At 31.0% G+C, this 14559-nt stretch overlaps 2 protein-coding genes across 7 annotated transcripts; one reads left to right on the top strand and one right to left on the bottom strand.

The window, feature by feature from the left end:
* Positions 1-1818: 1818 nt before the first annotated feature.
* Positions 1819-5502, bottom strand: LOC124836639 (coiled coil protein). Of its 4 annotated transcripts, none has more exons than XR_015784163.1 (9): positions 5228-5502; positions 5010-5136; positions 4607-4907; positions 4407-4480; positions 4306-4338; positions 4027-4072; positions 3385-3782; positions 2321-2432; positions 1819-2062 (listed from the first exon to the last, which is right to left on the bottom strand). XR_015784163.1 is itself a non-coding variant. In XM_088106285.1 (8 exons), exons 1-8 carry the CDS (start codon positions 5479-5481, stop codon positions 2397-2399), a joined length of 1269 nt encoding a protein of 422 aa, XP_087962411.1. In that variant the 5' UTR covers positions 5482-5502; the 3' UTR covers positions 1819-2396. The 4 variants fall into 4 exon arrangements, 2 of the variants coding, with proteins under 2 accessions (XP_087962411.1, XP_087962412.1); XR_015784164.1 differs by having other exon boundaries at positions 1819-1969; XM_088106285.1 differs by having other exon boundaries at positions 1819-2432.
* Positions 5503-11199: 5697 nt separating this feature from the next.
* LOC124841674 (amino-acid permease BAT1 homolog) lies at positions 11200-14496 on the top strand. Of its 3 annotated transcripts, none has more exons than XM_088106284.1 (8): positions 11200-11488; positions 11575-11648; positions 11791-11973; positions 12183-12302; positions 12373-12564; positions 13148-13453; positions 13613-13795; positions 13955-14496. In XM_088106284.1, the coding sequence occupies exons 2-8, from the start codon at positions 11586-11588 to the stop codon at positions 14444-14446; spliced, it is 1539 nt and encodes a 512-aa protein (XP_087962410.1). In that variant the 5' UTR covers positions 11200-11488; positions 11575-11585; the 3' UTR covers positions 14447-14496. The 3 variants fall into 3 exon arrangements, with proteins under 3 accessions (XP_087962410.1, XP_047173944.1, XP_087962409.1); XM_047317988.2 differs by having other exon boundaries at positions 11569-11648; XM_088106283.1 differs by having other exon boundaries at positions 11201-11648.
* The last annotated feature ends 63 nt before the right edge of the window (positions 14497-14559 follow it).

The following is a 14559-nucleotide window of genomic DNA, read 5'->3' as shown; positions in this document are numbered from 1 at the left end:
TGATTTTTCTTAAATGATAAAGTTGCTCAATATCAAATTATAACTTAAACATTTTTAATCTAATAAATTAATATGAAAAACAAACAAAAAAAATGTATACATGGATTTCAAACTAGTTGAAAAAATATAAAAAAAAATATATGAATTTTAGAAATAAGAAAACGTAAAAAATTTCATATTCCTATTATTTTTAAGATAAAATTTAAGATTATGTAATTTTAGAAAATCAAATGATTCTTATAAATTCGTACTTTCTTAAAATTTGCATTTCTCTTAAAATTATTACTCCAATCATTATATTTTATTATAAAAATGTCAATTTCTTTACAAAACGAATTGTCATCTAAAAATTCTTCATACAGAAACGCAATCGAGTTTTCAAACGTGAATAATACACACTTTAAATAAAGATAGCATCAAGAAAGCAGGTGCACATGCAATCATCCATGGTGCACCAGGCATAGATAATTTATTATGGTCAGATACAACATTTTCCGAAATACTAAATAGTGTGCTCACAAACTAAATCATGTCCTTTTACTCTGAACTACAATGAATATCATCAGTAAAATGTATGTGAAAAGGATTATGAATCTTGGAAAACTTTTTTACGAATCTTAATATGTATGGATGATAATTTAGATTTTTCAATTTACCTCATTCAAATTAAATAGAGGCTAAAAATATACGGTATCATCTTGATAAGAACACGATGAGGACCATGCAGTTCAAAATTAGAAAAAACTATCAACTATTATTATACATGCTTCAAATTTGTTCTACGTTTCACCTGCACCTCCAAGTTCACTCTACATTTACAAACTTTTCTAAAATACTATTATACCATGTGGTCAAAAGGTTAAAAAAATTTAAAAATTGAAAAGAATCTTTTTTCCAAATTATTTCTTATTTAAATTGAAAAAATTGAAAAAAAAATGAAAAAATTGAAAAACAAAATTGAAAAAATTTAAAAAAATTTAAATAATTATAAATCTTATTTAAAATAAAATTAAATCATTAAAAAAATTATTAAAATTAAAAAACCAAATCGGATTTAAAAATGTGTCCATCAAATTTCAAAATCTGATGAAGAAAAAATTAGTTTTCCAATACGATGAAAGTAATTTCGCATTTCCAATTCCGATTTTACAAAAACTCATTTCCCAGATCAATGTGTTTTTCCGTCCAAAACACCTTTCTAACCTATTCCCTCACACTCATTTGCTTCAAACACAGTTTCTAATCATACAAATTCTAATTCTACATACGCATTCTAATTTTAAATGTACAAACATACAATAAATAAATGAACTTTGAAGGAATGCACCAACTTTCAACGAAAAATGCAACAACAGGAAGAGAAAGGAAGGAATGCACAGAATAGAAGAAAAAACCTTGATCCACGAAGAAGGAAAATGGATCTGTGAGTGAGAAGAAGTGAAAGAACTAGAAAATATGGAGAAGGAAAAAAAGGCCAAGAGAGAAAGTGAGAATCGAGAGAGAAATGCGCGTGAAAGTGAAACAGAGAAAGTTGTTTTAGGTTTAGAAAGAATATTGTCAAAGATTCTTTTCAATTTTTTAGCCTTTTAACCACGAGGTTTTAGAAATATTTGGAGATGCAGCGCCCAATTTTTTTTTCACGGCTCAAATATTTAGGAACTCATCTCGTAAATCATTTACGTCTATATACTACTGAACTCCTAATAGTACGTACGATACACTGAGCAAACAAATCAGTATAGGTTTTAGTCGCGATTCTACTGTTTGATGAAAAATTTATCATACTTTGTCTTGGTGTAAATATTGGACAGAAGTTAGTAGCACAAAAATAATTGAAATGTAAGATTAAATTTAGGAGTTAAGATCCAGGACATTACAGTGGTATTCTTTGTATAGCTGGCAAGTATAATCCCAGTACTCTGTACATCTTTGGATAATTTTGTTCCATTCAATGTAAAAGCTCAACAAGCTGAAAGGCAGCACCGATCTGAATATTAATATTCAATAGTAACCATCCTTACATTCAAAAGCAAGCTGGTAGGCGATAATAGGCACCCAATAACTGCACAAAAATGGGCAGACCAACTATAACAAGAATTGTTATCATAAGGCATTTAAATGGAAATGTCGTAAAATGGGTTTCCCTATCATCATAATCATTCATGCAGACTAACAGCCCTCATTTTTAGCTTAATGCATGTACATATTTCAGTAATCTATTGTTATGCTTTAATACTGCAAAATGACTGAGGTACTTTTTTCCGAGGGTTGACATAAACGTGCCGCATTTCACCGAGTAAATTTTTTCCAGTCTTCTTACCTCCAATGCAATAGATGCTGGTATGCATATTTACCATACGGATTTCACTCCCCGAACATCTTTGCGACAAGAAATTTCATCCGCTTCCATTATCACCCTGACAATCCATCCGCTGCAAAGAACACACATAAGGAGCAGATCTAATATTTACATATGATAACTGAAATATCAATATGATAGTACATGGAAGAAGGAAAATCCAAAATTAACAACTAAACTTAGCGCTATAAATTCACATATCCATTTGCCAGTTTGTTTTTAATTTCGCCCAAGGCAGGGCGAGCACATTATGCAGTGTTGCCTTGAACCTACCCAAGAGATGAGCAATAATGATTTCTATGGATTTTTTATTTTTTATTTCAGCGTTAAACTGTTTAAATATCCTGGATTTACAACTGTTTAAATAAAAATCTCATTCACTTGCCAATTTGCTTTGCATTTCATCCATGGCAGGAGGGTCACGACACCATGTACTATTTGCCATGAAGCCACCTTAGATGGGCAATAAACTAAGAAAGAGATCAATTCCTAAACATTTAAAATTTAAAAAACATTCATCAACCAGAAAAACAGAAACTAATTTAAGTTAAAAGTGCATAAGGAACAATAATTATTTGGAGATAAACAGCCGTACGCCAAACCAGACTAACTGTTACCTAACATAACCCACCAGCTTCTATTAGTTGTTTCTCGAAGACTTAAGACAGATATTATGATTTGTTTCTGGTCACCAAGTAGGCTGGTCCAGGCATTTTACCAGAAAAATAATTTATAACAACTGTGATATCCATTAATGACCCTATCCGAAGCAAAATGTGTTAACATTTCCAAGTTTAAAAACTTAAGGTGCAGCATCAACAAATGGATACATCACACCATTTTAGACAATCTGGGCTAGATTGGTATAATGAGCTTAAGGCCTTTTTGCATCCCATCTATCATCCAGTTGGATTTGGGCAACTTAATAAGTCATCCCAAATCAAGCTGGTTTTGGCTGACAATTTCAAACGTAATTAAACCCACATCTTTAGAAAATAGAATTGACACCATAGAATAGAACTCACCATTCTTTTGCTTACATAAGGCTGTATCTTGATTGCCATCTTAGACTCTACTTCAACATTTAAGTTCTGTAACTGTTTCTCCCTCTCAAACTCTTTTCTGGATTCTCTTCTGCTACCAGATTGCCAGACTCTACCAAAATTAGGAAGCCAGTTGGCATCACACCCATTCCTTTTTGTCTCTCCCCTTTTTTCCTTCTCCATTTCAATCTTTCTCTTTCCAACCCAAGCTGCTCCTACCCGATTTGGATTCAACATTTTGGACTTCCCCAACTTGTTTGAATTAGAATGCATCTGAACTGCCTCAGTTGTGTCAATCCATGGTGGAGGTGCTTCAGAATAAACTTTTTTATCAGCACTTTCAGTAGGCACAGAAGAAATCTGAGTGATCAATTGTACACCTGAAAACGTAAAAGGATCATAGTAGAAAATGCATCATCATTCTACTTGACCACTTCAATCAACCTCTGTATGAGTAGTAAAATCTTAAAACTCTTTCTCATTCATGTTAGTCTTAAATATTTTGTACATACACGAAATAAGCAGCGCAGCTAAGTGTACATATTCAGTAGGCACATACTTTTCATCTTTACAGTACTATAATGATGGAAGCAAAACAATATGTTCATAATTACAAATAGATACCCTCATGAATGCTTTCACCACTGACCATTCTACCATTGTCACGCCCCTGGTACATTGATACAAAATGCAATATTTTTTCATCAGTACCGAATTAAAAATAAGGTTAGACAAGTACAACACTATAGAAGAATATGAAAAGTGTTAAAAGATAAATTAGAAATTAAAAGAAGTACAAATACGCAGTGTGCTACACAAACCATAATCCTGATCATCAAGACACGAAAACTAGAAGACATAAAACTAGGCAAAAACCCAAACAAGTTCATCTTGCTTGCTTACCAATGAAGTTACCACCGAATGACTTTTGATAGTCTGAAACTCGAATAGTTAGATTTCTGATGACTTATTTGAAACAATTAAAGCTTAAAGACCAAACAAACCTGTTTATGACCGGAGTAACCATTACTTGACCATTGTCTACCATCATGAGGGAGAGAATGGCTTCTCCTTTGAACTGAGACACAATAAAAGCACACCGTAAATATCAAATTAAAACCAAACAGTATCGAATCTCACTATAGATGATAGTTGTAAAGTGTTAAAAAAAAACACATTTTCAGTAGACAGGGTAAGCATATACCCAAAAGATCTGGCAAAGCAAACGGTTTTGAATCAGGGCACGTTTCCGACGAGGTAGCAACATTCGCGATTCCAGAAAGTCCTGAACTAGATATCTGATACTCATTTGTATAGCTTTGTAAAGGCAAAACAGGATTTGAAGGATACGAATTCACAGAATGGGAATAAACATTTTTCTCAAAACTATCACTATTTCCACTGGTGAGTTGATTATGGATATGATCATCATTTGAAGGACCCACCACCGTTCTGCGACTTCCCTCACTCGCTTCATCCTTTCGCGCCTCGCACTTCCTCTCCCACTGAAGTCACAAAGAGGAAATAACAACAAATCAAAAATTATTTCTCAATTTCCCAAACCTGCAAGCAAACACAAAATAGAACAGATACAATTCGTGGATTACCTTAGTCACATCATCATCGGAAAACATAAACGCGTCCAATTGATTCCCGGCAGCGCCGTATTTCCAGAATAAATGCCTCAAATTCTTCACGTGTTGGGCACTGGCGAGGTGGCGAATCGCATTGGCGCTATCACAAGAACCGATGGCATCCATTGAAAATATTCAGAGCCTGGTCATAGTGATTTGATTTGAATAAATAAAGTGGATAGATAATGTACCAGGCAAAGGAACTGGAGTGTTCGTGGACGTCTTGGTCGCAGAAGACACACCAGAAGCGATTGCGAGAAGCGAGTTGGGGATCGAGAGGGATAGGGGCGTTGAGGAAGAAGCGAACGTCGGAGAGTTTTTTACGGAAGCGGGATAGGAAGCTGGAAAGGGATTTCTTGTGGTTAGGGAAGTACTTGTGGCGGAGACCTTGGTCGTGGTTTATGTTGCACGCTTTGCAGAACTCGAACTCGCTTTTCTGCTGCATCTTCTTCTTTCCCTTTCTTTCCACTGGTCTATAAAATATATATATATATATATATATATATATATATATATATATATATATATATATATATAAAATAAGATAAAATATTCTAGAATCATATTTTAGTAGATAAACATATTCATAAAAATTCAGTCAATTAAATATTTTAGTTGAATTTAACTAAACATGTAATTATATTATTAAAAATTGCACTCTCTTTCTAATAGATTGTTATACATGACGAAATTATTTTACACTTAATAATTTTAAGGTTTAATAACCTATTTTATTTTTAGTTTTGCTGAATAATTCAGTCTTTTATTTTAAAAATGTTTAAAATTAGTTTTCATCTATCAAATTTTACGTCAACGTCTTCTTTTCCGTTTAAGTAACATAAATGGCATGGCAGCGTTAAGTTTTTTTTTCTTCCTCTTCTACTTTTTTTGTACGTTGCAGTCTTTTGTTAGTATAATTAATTGTTTTACTCTCTTTAATCCTATTTAAACATTTAAATTTTTCTAACAAATATTTTTTATCACTCGTATCACATTACATCAATATTTTAGTTTGAGTGTATGACCTTTTTATCATATATTTTATACATATATTAACTTAATTGATTGAAATAAATATTAATATATCTACTTATAATATAATAAATATTTACACTTTTAAGATTGTAATTTTAATTTTTTTAATTATTAATATAACTAAACACATTCAATTCTTAATATTTTTACATACATAAACTTATTAAATAAAAAATTAACACGTTAATATATAATTAAAATAACTACGGAGAAATTTATTTAAAAAACACACAGAGGAGAGAACTCTCAAAGATAATTATATTATCATTAATTTTTTACTTAATAAACATATATTAAAATTATTATAAATTAAACTTATATTTATTTATTTTAATTATTAAACATTAAAAGAGTTTAAAAGAAAATAATAGAATCAATTTTTTATATTGAAATTTTAATTTCTTTTTTTACACGAAAAGTGAAATATGCAAATATTTTGTTATATTAAACCAATTATTTACTTTTTATTGCAATGAATCTATTCAATATATAAACTAAGCTAGTAGGTGATTGTCTAGTGTCCTTAAAATATTTAATTTTGCTAGAATTAAGCGTTACAAAAACTAATATGTACTCCTAAATTTATATATTTTCCAATTTTCCTTAACACAAATAATATATATACATATATATATATATATATATATATATATATATATATATATATATATATATTGGATATATAAAGTATAAAATTTTAAATGTTTGCTCGTCAAATTGCTTTCAAGAACCATGAAGATATTTCTTCTCTCCTGTCCTCTCCCTTTTCAACTACTGCTATTCTCACTACAATACTGCAAATCTTCCACTTTCTCTTTCTCTTTTGCCACACTCTACTCTTTCACTAGCAACTTCTCATGTTCCTGTCTTTGTTGGAACCAAGCAACCTGCCACCACCACTCTGCTTCACATTTCTAAAATGGGTTATTGTGTCAGTACAGAATTAATTTATGCTACTGACAAAAATGTTGCATTTTTTAATAAGTAAAAATCAATTTCAAGTACTTTTAAAACGAACAATTAAATTAACATTATTTAATAAAACTGAGGAAAAAAAAATAGACTATTAAACCTAACTTTAATTATATTTACTTTTTGAGATTGAAAATGTTGAAATTAGAATTTAAGTTACTTTTATTTCTTTTTCTCTAACTTTAACAAATAGGATTGAATTAATAGGTTAGTTAAAATTACATATGGTCATTTAAATTGAGATTCCAAATAACAAATTGAAAGAATTAATCAATAATATATTATATTAAGTATGGTTCATGAACATCTAGGTGAGGCATTTGTCCTGGACTTTCTTTTCAATTAATTATTTCTGATTTTGCATTTAATTGATTTTGGAATGCAAAAGGATGATAATGTATAACAATCATGTTAAGATCATAAAACACATTTCATGAAATCTTCTACTCGAGGTCTTTAAAATACCTGAGGTGGTCTTGATATTCTTCTTTCAATTATCAGTTATTGGTCTAGAGTCTTTCAATTATTAGTGATTGATTGTGATTGTGGAGATTCGTTAACATTATGGACTACATTAACATTATTTCAAAGTTCAAAGTTCATGGTTGTGATGGTTGTATTGGATGAACAGTTAAATTATAATTTAATTTCTTTTATCACACTTTTAGTATAATAATTGTACCTTACCGGAATGTCCAAGGAAGACCACAAAGGATCAGTCCAACCGGACGGTGGTAGAATAACCGGCCGGTAGGTTATCTAGGTCATTAAGACCATGATCAAGGTAAGCAGTGATTTAGAGCTATTAGGCTAAAATTGGGTCGTGATTAACTTTTCACTAATCCCAAGCCCATGACAAAAACTATAAATACAAGTCAAAGGTAAGTGGTAGGTACGTTGCATTTAGTGCACATTTATTACTGTTCTATTGAACTGTCGAACGGTTCACATACTGACTTTAGCATCGGAGAATCTTTGACAGGTTCCCTCCCGGACGGAAGAGCAAGACAACGGAGCTTGGAGCGAGACCGGACGGCAAGAAGGCAAATTTGTGAAGGTGCTCAGTGACTCAATCCCACAACCGAAATAGTAATAATTTTTTTACTTGGCTGAATTTAATGAATCATGATTAGGTCTATGTCTTTTAAGATAAGTTTTTAGAGAACAATGTCACCTGTGCAAATATCACATTTAACTATGTCATATAGGCTATGATTTTAAGAAGAAAAAATAATGTAACTTACAAAAATTAGATGCACTTTTGTAATTTTATAAAAAGATATAGGTTACAATTCAGATAAAATTGTAGTTTATACTCTAATTATCAAAGTATAGGCATGACTTTAGAAAGAACTATAGTCTATACCCTTATGAATATGGTTAATTTGTGTAATTTTTACTTATTCACGAATGGTCATGCTACATAGAAGTTGTGATTCTTCTCCCTCGCCACTACAAACTCACGCTTTCCAATTCTCCTTCATCGTTGCTTGTTAAGGTTTTTTCACCTTTTCCTCGTTATATTTTTGCTATTTCGTTGTTTGGTGCCACCATTAGAGTCCTGGTTTTACATTAGCGTTTTTGGTACCATCATTATTGTTGTAGTCCTTCCCATTGTTGTGGTTCTTAGTTTTTGCGCTCCCACACGTTCTTCTTATGGAATGGCTTTAAAAAATTTATTTGATTTTTTATTATTTGAAATATTTACTTTTTTGATATATTGTTAATATAATTTTTATATGCTTAATATGTTGAATTATTTATTTTTTAAAATTTCTTAATTATATGTTTAAATTAATTTTTGTTTGGAATTGTTGTTGTCTTAATTTTTCATTTGAGATTCCTAGTTTTTTTGTAAAAATCATATTTTTTTTAAATTTATATAAGAGACATTGTTAACAATTTGAGATTCTCTTAAGCACACAACTCTAATACTGAACAAAAAGTTTTTTTAAGTTAGGTTTAAGTTAAGTATTTATAGATTCTTACATTTGAAAACTATGTCAGAAAACTAAGAGTCAGGTTCACAACTGTCATTGATAATCGATTATCATAACATAAACGTTTTTTTATAATGTTGTCGTTGATGTGATCAAATTAATACTAATAAACTATAAAAACTTAAGTATTGCTAAGATACTAGTCAAAAAAATAGAAAGGATAAATTCAACTCTAAGTCGTTACCCAACCAAGATTCTTAACAAATTAGTTCTTATAAAAATTATACAAAATAATTCGTAAAATAACAAAGAAGATAAAGATAAAGAAAATGTTAAAGAACGAAATAACAAAAGATAGAAAGAAAGAAATTTATAAAGAGATTTAAAAAGATATAAACCGATGATAAAGAAAATAAATTCATTTCACTCATTTTCCAAAATATAGGATTTGGGTTATTCAAAGACTATTGTTTAATTAATTATTTCAAATTAATCAATATAAATTCTCAATTAATTTGTCGGTGTTCTCATTTTTAACCAAAGTATATTTTGAATTTAAAAAAAGAACTTTGTAATTAATCATAATAAATTTAATCAAAAATAAATTCTCAACTAAACATTCTTCATTAATTTTGATTTAAATTTTTACTACTAATCAAAACACATTTTAAGTTATTCATAAAAATTCAAAATAAATCATATAAAAGTTTTTAACTTTAATCAAAATATATTCTCAATTAAAATTAAAAACCCTTAAACTTATATAATTAAATTGTTATAACGTTGAAATCATTACTTTTCCTTAACTAAAAATCAAAAGAGATAAACACAAATAAATCAGATTATCTCAATAAAAATAAAAACAAATCAGTTCCTCGTACCTGGTTCTAGCTCTTCTCACGGTGAAAACCCTAACACCAAAAACCTTCCAGCCTATATTGACCTTTACTCACCTTGGCATTCTCTGGTTCTCGCAATTCCGCCTCGCTTCCCTTTTTCACTCTCAAGTTTGATCACTCCCTCCCATTTCCAGCTCTCTCAGAGTTGTTTCCCCCACTCATTACGCACATCAAGTATTAGGTATTAAAGGCTCTCTCCGAACCCTAAACTTCACATCAATTTATCCATGCTGCGAAGCTATCTCATTCTCCCCACAGGGTTCGCGAAAATAAAATAAAAAGAAAAAAGGTAAAATTTAGGATTCTTCTCTTCTGACCAAAAGAAAGAAAAGCCAATAAATTATGTTCCGAGTCTTACAATCATTATTTAAATCAATAAATATATTTTATTTTAAATTATTCGTTTAATTATTAGGAATTCGTATTTATTGGAGATTGAAAACATTTATTACACTTTATTACTTTCATTTACGGTCACTTTCAATATTAATATAACTTGTTAATTACCGTTAAATTGTTTTAATCACAGTAATTATATTTGATTTTGGAAAGCAAAATCAAAATTGGATTCACATTCTCTTTTCCTTAATTATTAATATAACTCGTATTATTATTATTATTAGAATTTTATTAAATAATCAAATTTTATTTTAACATTTTTCTTCAATTATTAATGTCATTATTACTATTGATATTGTTATTATAATTATAATCAATTGTTATATTATATTTTAATTAATTTATTTAATTATTACTTTAATTTTTAATATTAATTTTTTATTATTATTATTATTAATTTAATCAATAATTATATTGTATCAAAAAAAATTCTTTAATTAATATTACTATTTTTATTATTATTATTATTTAATCAATGATTATATATATTTCTAATGTTATTCTTATTCAATCATTATATATTTTAATTAATTTTTTCTTGAATTATTAATATTAATAATATTTAATATTATTATTATTTGAATGAGTAATTATATTAAATTTTAGTTTTACTTTTATGAACCTAAATTTATTTTGCTTTCATTGTTTTAAAATTCCGTGCATGGCCATGTGAACATTAGGTGTGGACATGTTCAGGATCCCCTCTATAATTGAGCAGTTTTTTTTATAATTAAATTCCTTCTGTATAATTTTCTTTATCATCCACTTCCTCTGAAAATGTCAACGTAGACAAAGTCCAACTATGCAAATCAAGAAACGTATTTCAAACTTAGATGCCATAAATCAATCCAGTTCATAGTTGTAGCACAATATAATACACAACTCGACAAAATCATACCCAACTGTTTGACTATTTGAAACGAACCGATTACTACGTTGGCCTATTATAAGAAGAATTACACTGATGCACTGACTTTTCAAGGTACAAGTAAAAGCAACACAAATACTAGCAACTGTTAATCGTTTTTCTCTTTCATAGGATAAGAGAAAACAACCACGCTTCAGTGGAAAAGGCAGCAGTACGATGCATATCGGTAGTAGTTGTCACTTGCCCCAATAGACCATCCAAATTTTGCAACTTCAAAGTTTGAATCTTTCAACTGAAACATTGGTCAAATATCGTTATTTATCCGAACTCTGTTGTTAGGTTTTTTTCTTTTTCTTTTTCATATTACTTATTTTTGAACTCCTCAATAGAAGTCTGTAGTGAAAGAAATTTTGCCCAAGTTCCAGGAGACAGAACTATGGATTCAGCAGAGAAAAGGCTCAATGAGCTTGGCTACAAGCAAGAACTGAGAAGAGAAATGGTGTGTGTATTCTGTTCTATTTAAGTTTTTTTTTTTTTTTGCCATCTTGTGTTTGATGGAGTTCATCATGATCCCAGCTTTAAGAAAATGAAATAGCTTAACTTTTGATTAAATCTGTTTAGCTTTTCCTTTTATGGTGCAGACTATGTTCAAAACGCTGGCCATATCATTTTCCACAATGACCCTTTTCACTGGAATTACACCTCTCTATGGTTCTAGTCTTCAATATGCTGGCCCTGCAACTCTTGTATGGGGATGGATAGTGGTTTCTTTCTTCACTTGGTTCGTTGGGATTGCAATGGCTGAGATATGCTCATCGTTCCCGGTTTGTTTCTTCTCAAAAAGTTTATTTCTTTGTAGTGGCAGTTCTTCAAGGCTTAGAATTTTAAAATACCCAATATTTAGTATTCGACAATGTTTCAAATAGGATTAGCTATGGAAGAAGAAAAAAGTACTCGTTGATTCCTTCTGCACACAAAGATGAGCATGTGAATGAATTTAGAAAACTAACTCACTTCTTATTGAATCTAACAGACAACTGGTTCTCTGTACTTTTGGGCTGCTCATTTAGCTGGTCCAAAATGGGGACCATTTTCTTCATGGTGCTGTGCTTGGCTTGAGACCATAGGCCTTATAGCTGGGATAGGGACTCAGGTAATTTGGTGAAATTTCTGGTCAATATTTTCAGATAATGTTATATTGTAACTCATAATGGTTGGAAAAGGCATATGCAGGATCACAAACTTTGCAGAGCATAATCCTACTCTCAACAGGCACAAACAAAGGTGGAGGGTACTTTGCCCCAAAATGGCTCTTCTTATGTATGTACATTGGCCTTACTGTTATATGGGCAGTTCTAAACACTTTTGCTTTGGAAGTGATTGCCTTGATTGATATAGTTTCAATATGGTGGCAGGTACTATTATTATGTCCTTGTATACACTTTAAATCTTGCATAAGATGGCCTAAGCTTGCTTATTCTGTTATTAAAATAACAGCAGCAGAGAATAGGGGTGTTAAATTGGTGAAAATACCACAACAAGCCGAATCAATTAAGTTGGTTTTCTTTAGTTTATATGTTCAAGTAAAAAACTTAATGTAATCAATGTTACTTGATTATCTATAGTTTAATCATTTGATTTTAAATGTTTTAAGAAATCAAACCCATGAATCGAACCAAACCAGTATGATCTTGTGAAAGAAAAAAAGAATTTGCAAAACTAAAACAAGCCAATACAGTTGGTTTTCATTAGTTCAATCTTTTTATTCTCGCAAATTGAACGAAATCAAACCGGTGGAAGCCCTAAGAAGTGAGAGAGAAAGTTGTATTTTAAGTTGATGTTTTGATTAAACACAAATACCCTTGTGAGTTTGCGTATGTTTTTGATTAAACACAAATTTCTTTATAATATATTCTGAAACAAAGTTCATAATATGGTCTACAATTTAAAGGGTTTTGGGCGTATTAGGAAGTAACACACTCATTTATTCTGTGTCAGGTTATTGGTGGATTGGTAATAGTCATAATGTTACCTCTAGTAGCACTAAGCACGAAATCTGCTTCATTTGTATTCACACACTTAGAATTAGCCCCTGAATCAACAGGAATATCAAGCAAACCGTATGCTGCTATTCTATCATTTCTTGTCAGCCAGTATTCTCTGTATGGCTATGATGCTGCAGCACATCTAACCGAAGAAACTAAAGGTGCAGACAAAAATGGTCCTATTGCAATACTAGGTAGTATTGGGATCATTTCAGTATTTGGATGGGCCTACATCTTGGCACTTACATTCAGCATTCAGGTAAGTGCATGTAAATCTAAGTAAATAATATAAAATCAATAATCTAGAAGATATAACCAGTCAATGACACCTCTTTTGGTCTTTGTTCCCAAGGGAGATGATTTTATGATCCGAAGGATGATAGTAACTTAGTAACATCACTTCTCAACCCTTATTCAGGATTTTGGCTACCTTTATGATCCAAACAATGAGACTGCTGGAGCATTCGTTCCAGCACAAATACTCTATGATGCATTCCATGGAAGATATCACAATTCTGCTGGAGCAATCATCCTACTATTTGTCATTTGGGGTTCATTCTTTTTTGGTGGGCTTTCAATTACTACAAGTGCTGCCAGAGTGGTAAGTACAGTTATTTTTTGGCAATTGGTAGAATTTATCTTTTGAAGAAAGTGTTAGATTATCCAAATTTTAGCTTTGATTAGAGACTACTGGTGTCAGAAAAAGATATTAGGAGAATAATGACTCCTTACTTTGTGGGGTATCTCAAACAACTTTCAGGTTTATGCTTTGTCAAGAGACAAGGGAGTTCCCTTTTCCCACTTATGGAGGCAACTGCATCCAAAGTACAAGGTTCCTTCAAACGCAGTGTGGCTCTGTGCGGCAATCTGCATTCTTCTTGGTCTCCCAATTTTGAAGGTCAATGTAGTTTTCACTGCTATAACATCAATATGCACAATTGGATGGGTTGGTGGCTATGCAGTTCCTATCTTTGCAAGACTTGTGATGTCTGAGAAGAACTTTAAGCCTGGGCCATTTTATTTAGGCAAAGCAAGAAGACCAGTATGTCTGGTGGCATTTCTATGGATTTGTTACACATGTTCTGTATTCCTTTTGCCAACTCTGTACCCAATTGCTTGGGATACTTTCAATTATGCCCCAGTTGCTTTGGGGGTGGGTTTGGGTCTAGTAATGCTTTGGTGGCTGTTAGATGCTAGGAAATGGTTCAAAGGGCCAGTCAGGAATATTGATATTCAAAATGACAAAGTGTAACTTATAGATGTTTAAAGACAGAATAATAGTACAATATATCCTTTTTCTCATTCTGCTGTGTTGATTGGAACCATTGAGAAAACGTTCATCATTCGGTTCAAAAGGGTAAGAGT

The sequence above is a fragment of the Vigna umbellata genome, chromosome 2 (assembly GCF_029865625.1).
Source record: "Vigna umbellata cultivar VRB3 chromosome 2, Vumbellata_1.0, whole genome shotgun sequence".
Lineage (NCBI taxonomy): Eukaryota > Viridiplantae > Streptophyta > Magnoliopsida > Fabales > Fabaceae > Vigna > Vigna umbellata.
Note: the sequence above shows the minus strand (reverse complement) of the source record. Positions and strands in the feature narration are given on the sequence as shown.

Coding starts and splice junctions, on each gene's coding strand:
- LOC124836639 (XM_088106285.1), bottom strand. CDS start 5,481: ATGCAGCAGAAAAGCGAGTTCGAGTTCTGCAAAGCGTGCAACATAAAC. Junction 4,073..4,305: donor ATTCGGTGGTAACTTCATTG/GTAAGCAAGCAA, acceptor TCAATGTACCAG/GGGCGTGACAATGGTAGAAT. Junction 2,433..3,384: donor CTTATGTAAGCAAAAGAATG/GTGAGTTCTATT, acceptor TGTTCTTTGCAG/CGGATGGATTGTCAGGGTGA.
- LOC124841674 (XM_088106284.1), top strand. CDS start 11,586: ATGGATTCAGCAGAGAAAAGGCTCAATGAGCTTGGCTACAAGCAAGAA. Junction 12,565..13,147: donor TAGTTTCAATATGGTGGCAG/GTACTATTATTA, acceptor ATTCTGTGTCAG/GTTATTGGTGGATTGGTAAT. Junction 13,796..13,954: donor CTACAAGTGCTGCCAGAGTG/GTAAGTACAGTT, acceptor AACAACTTTCAG/GTTTATGCTTTGTCAAGAGA.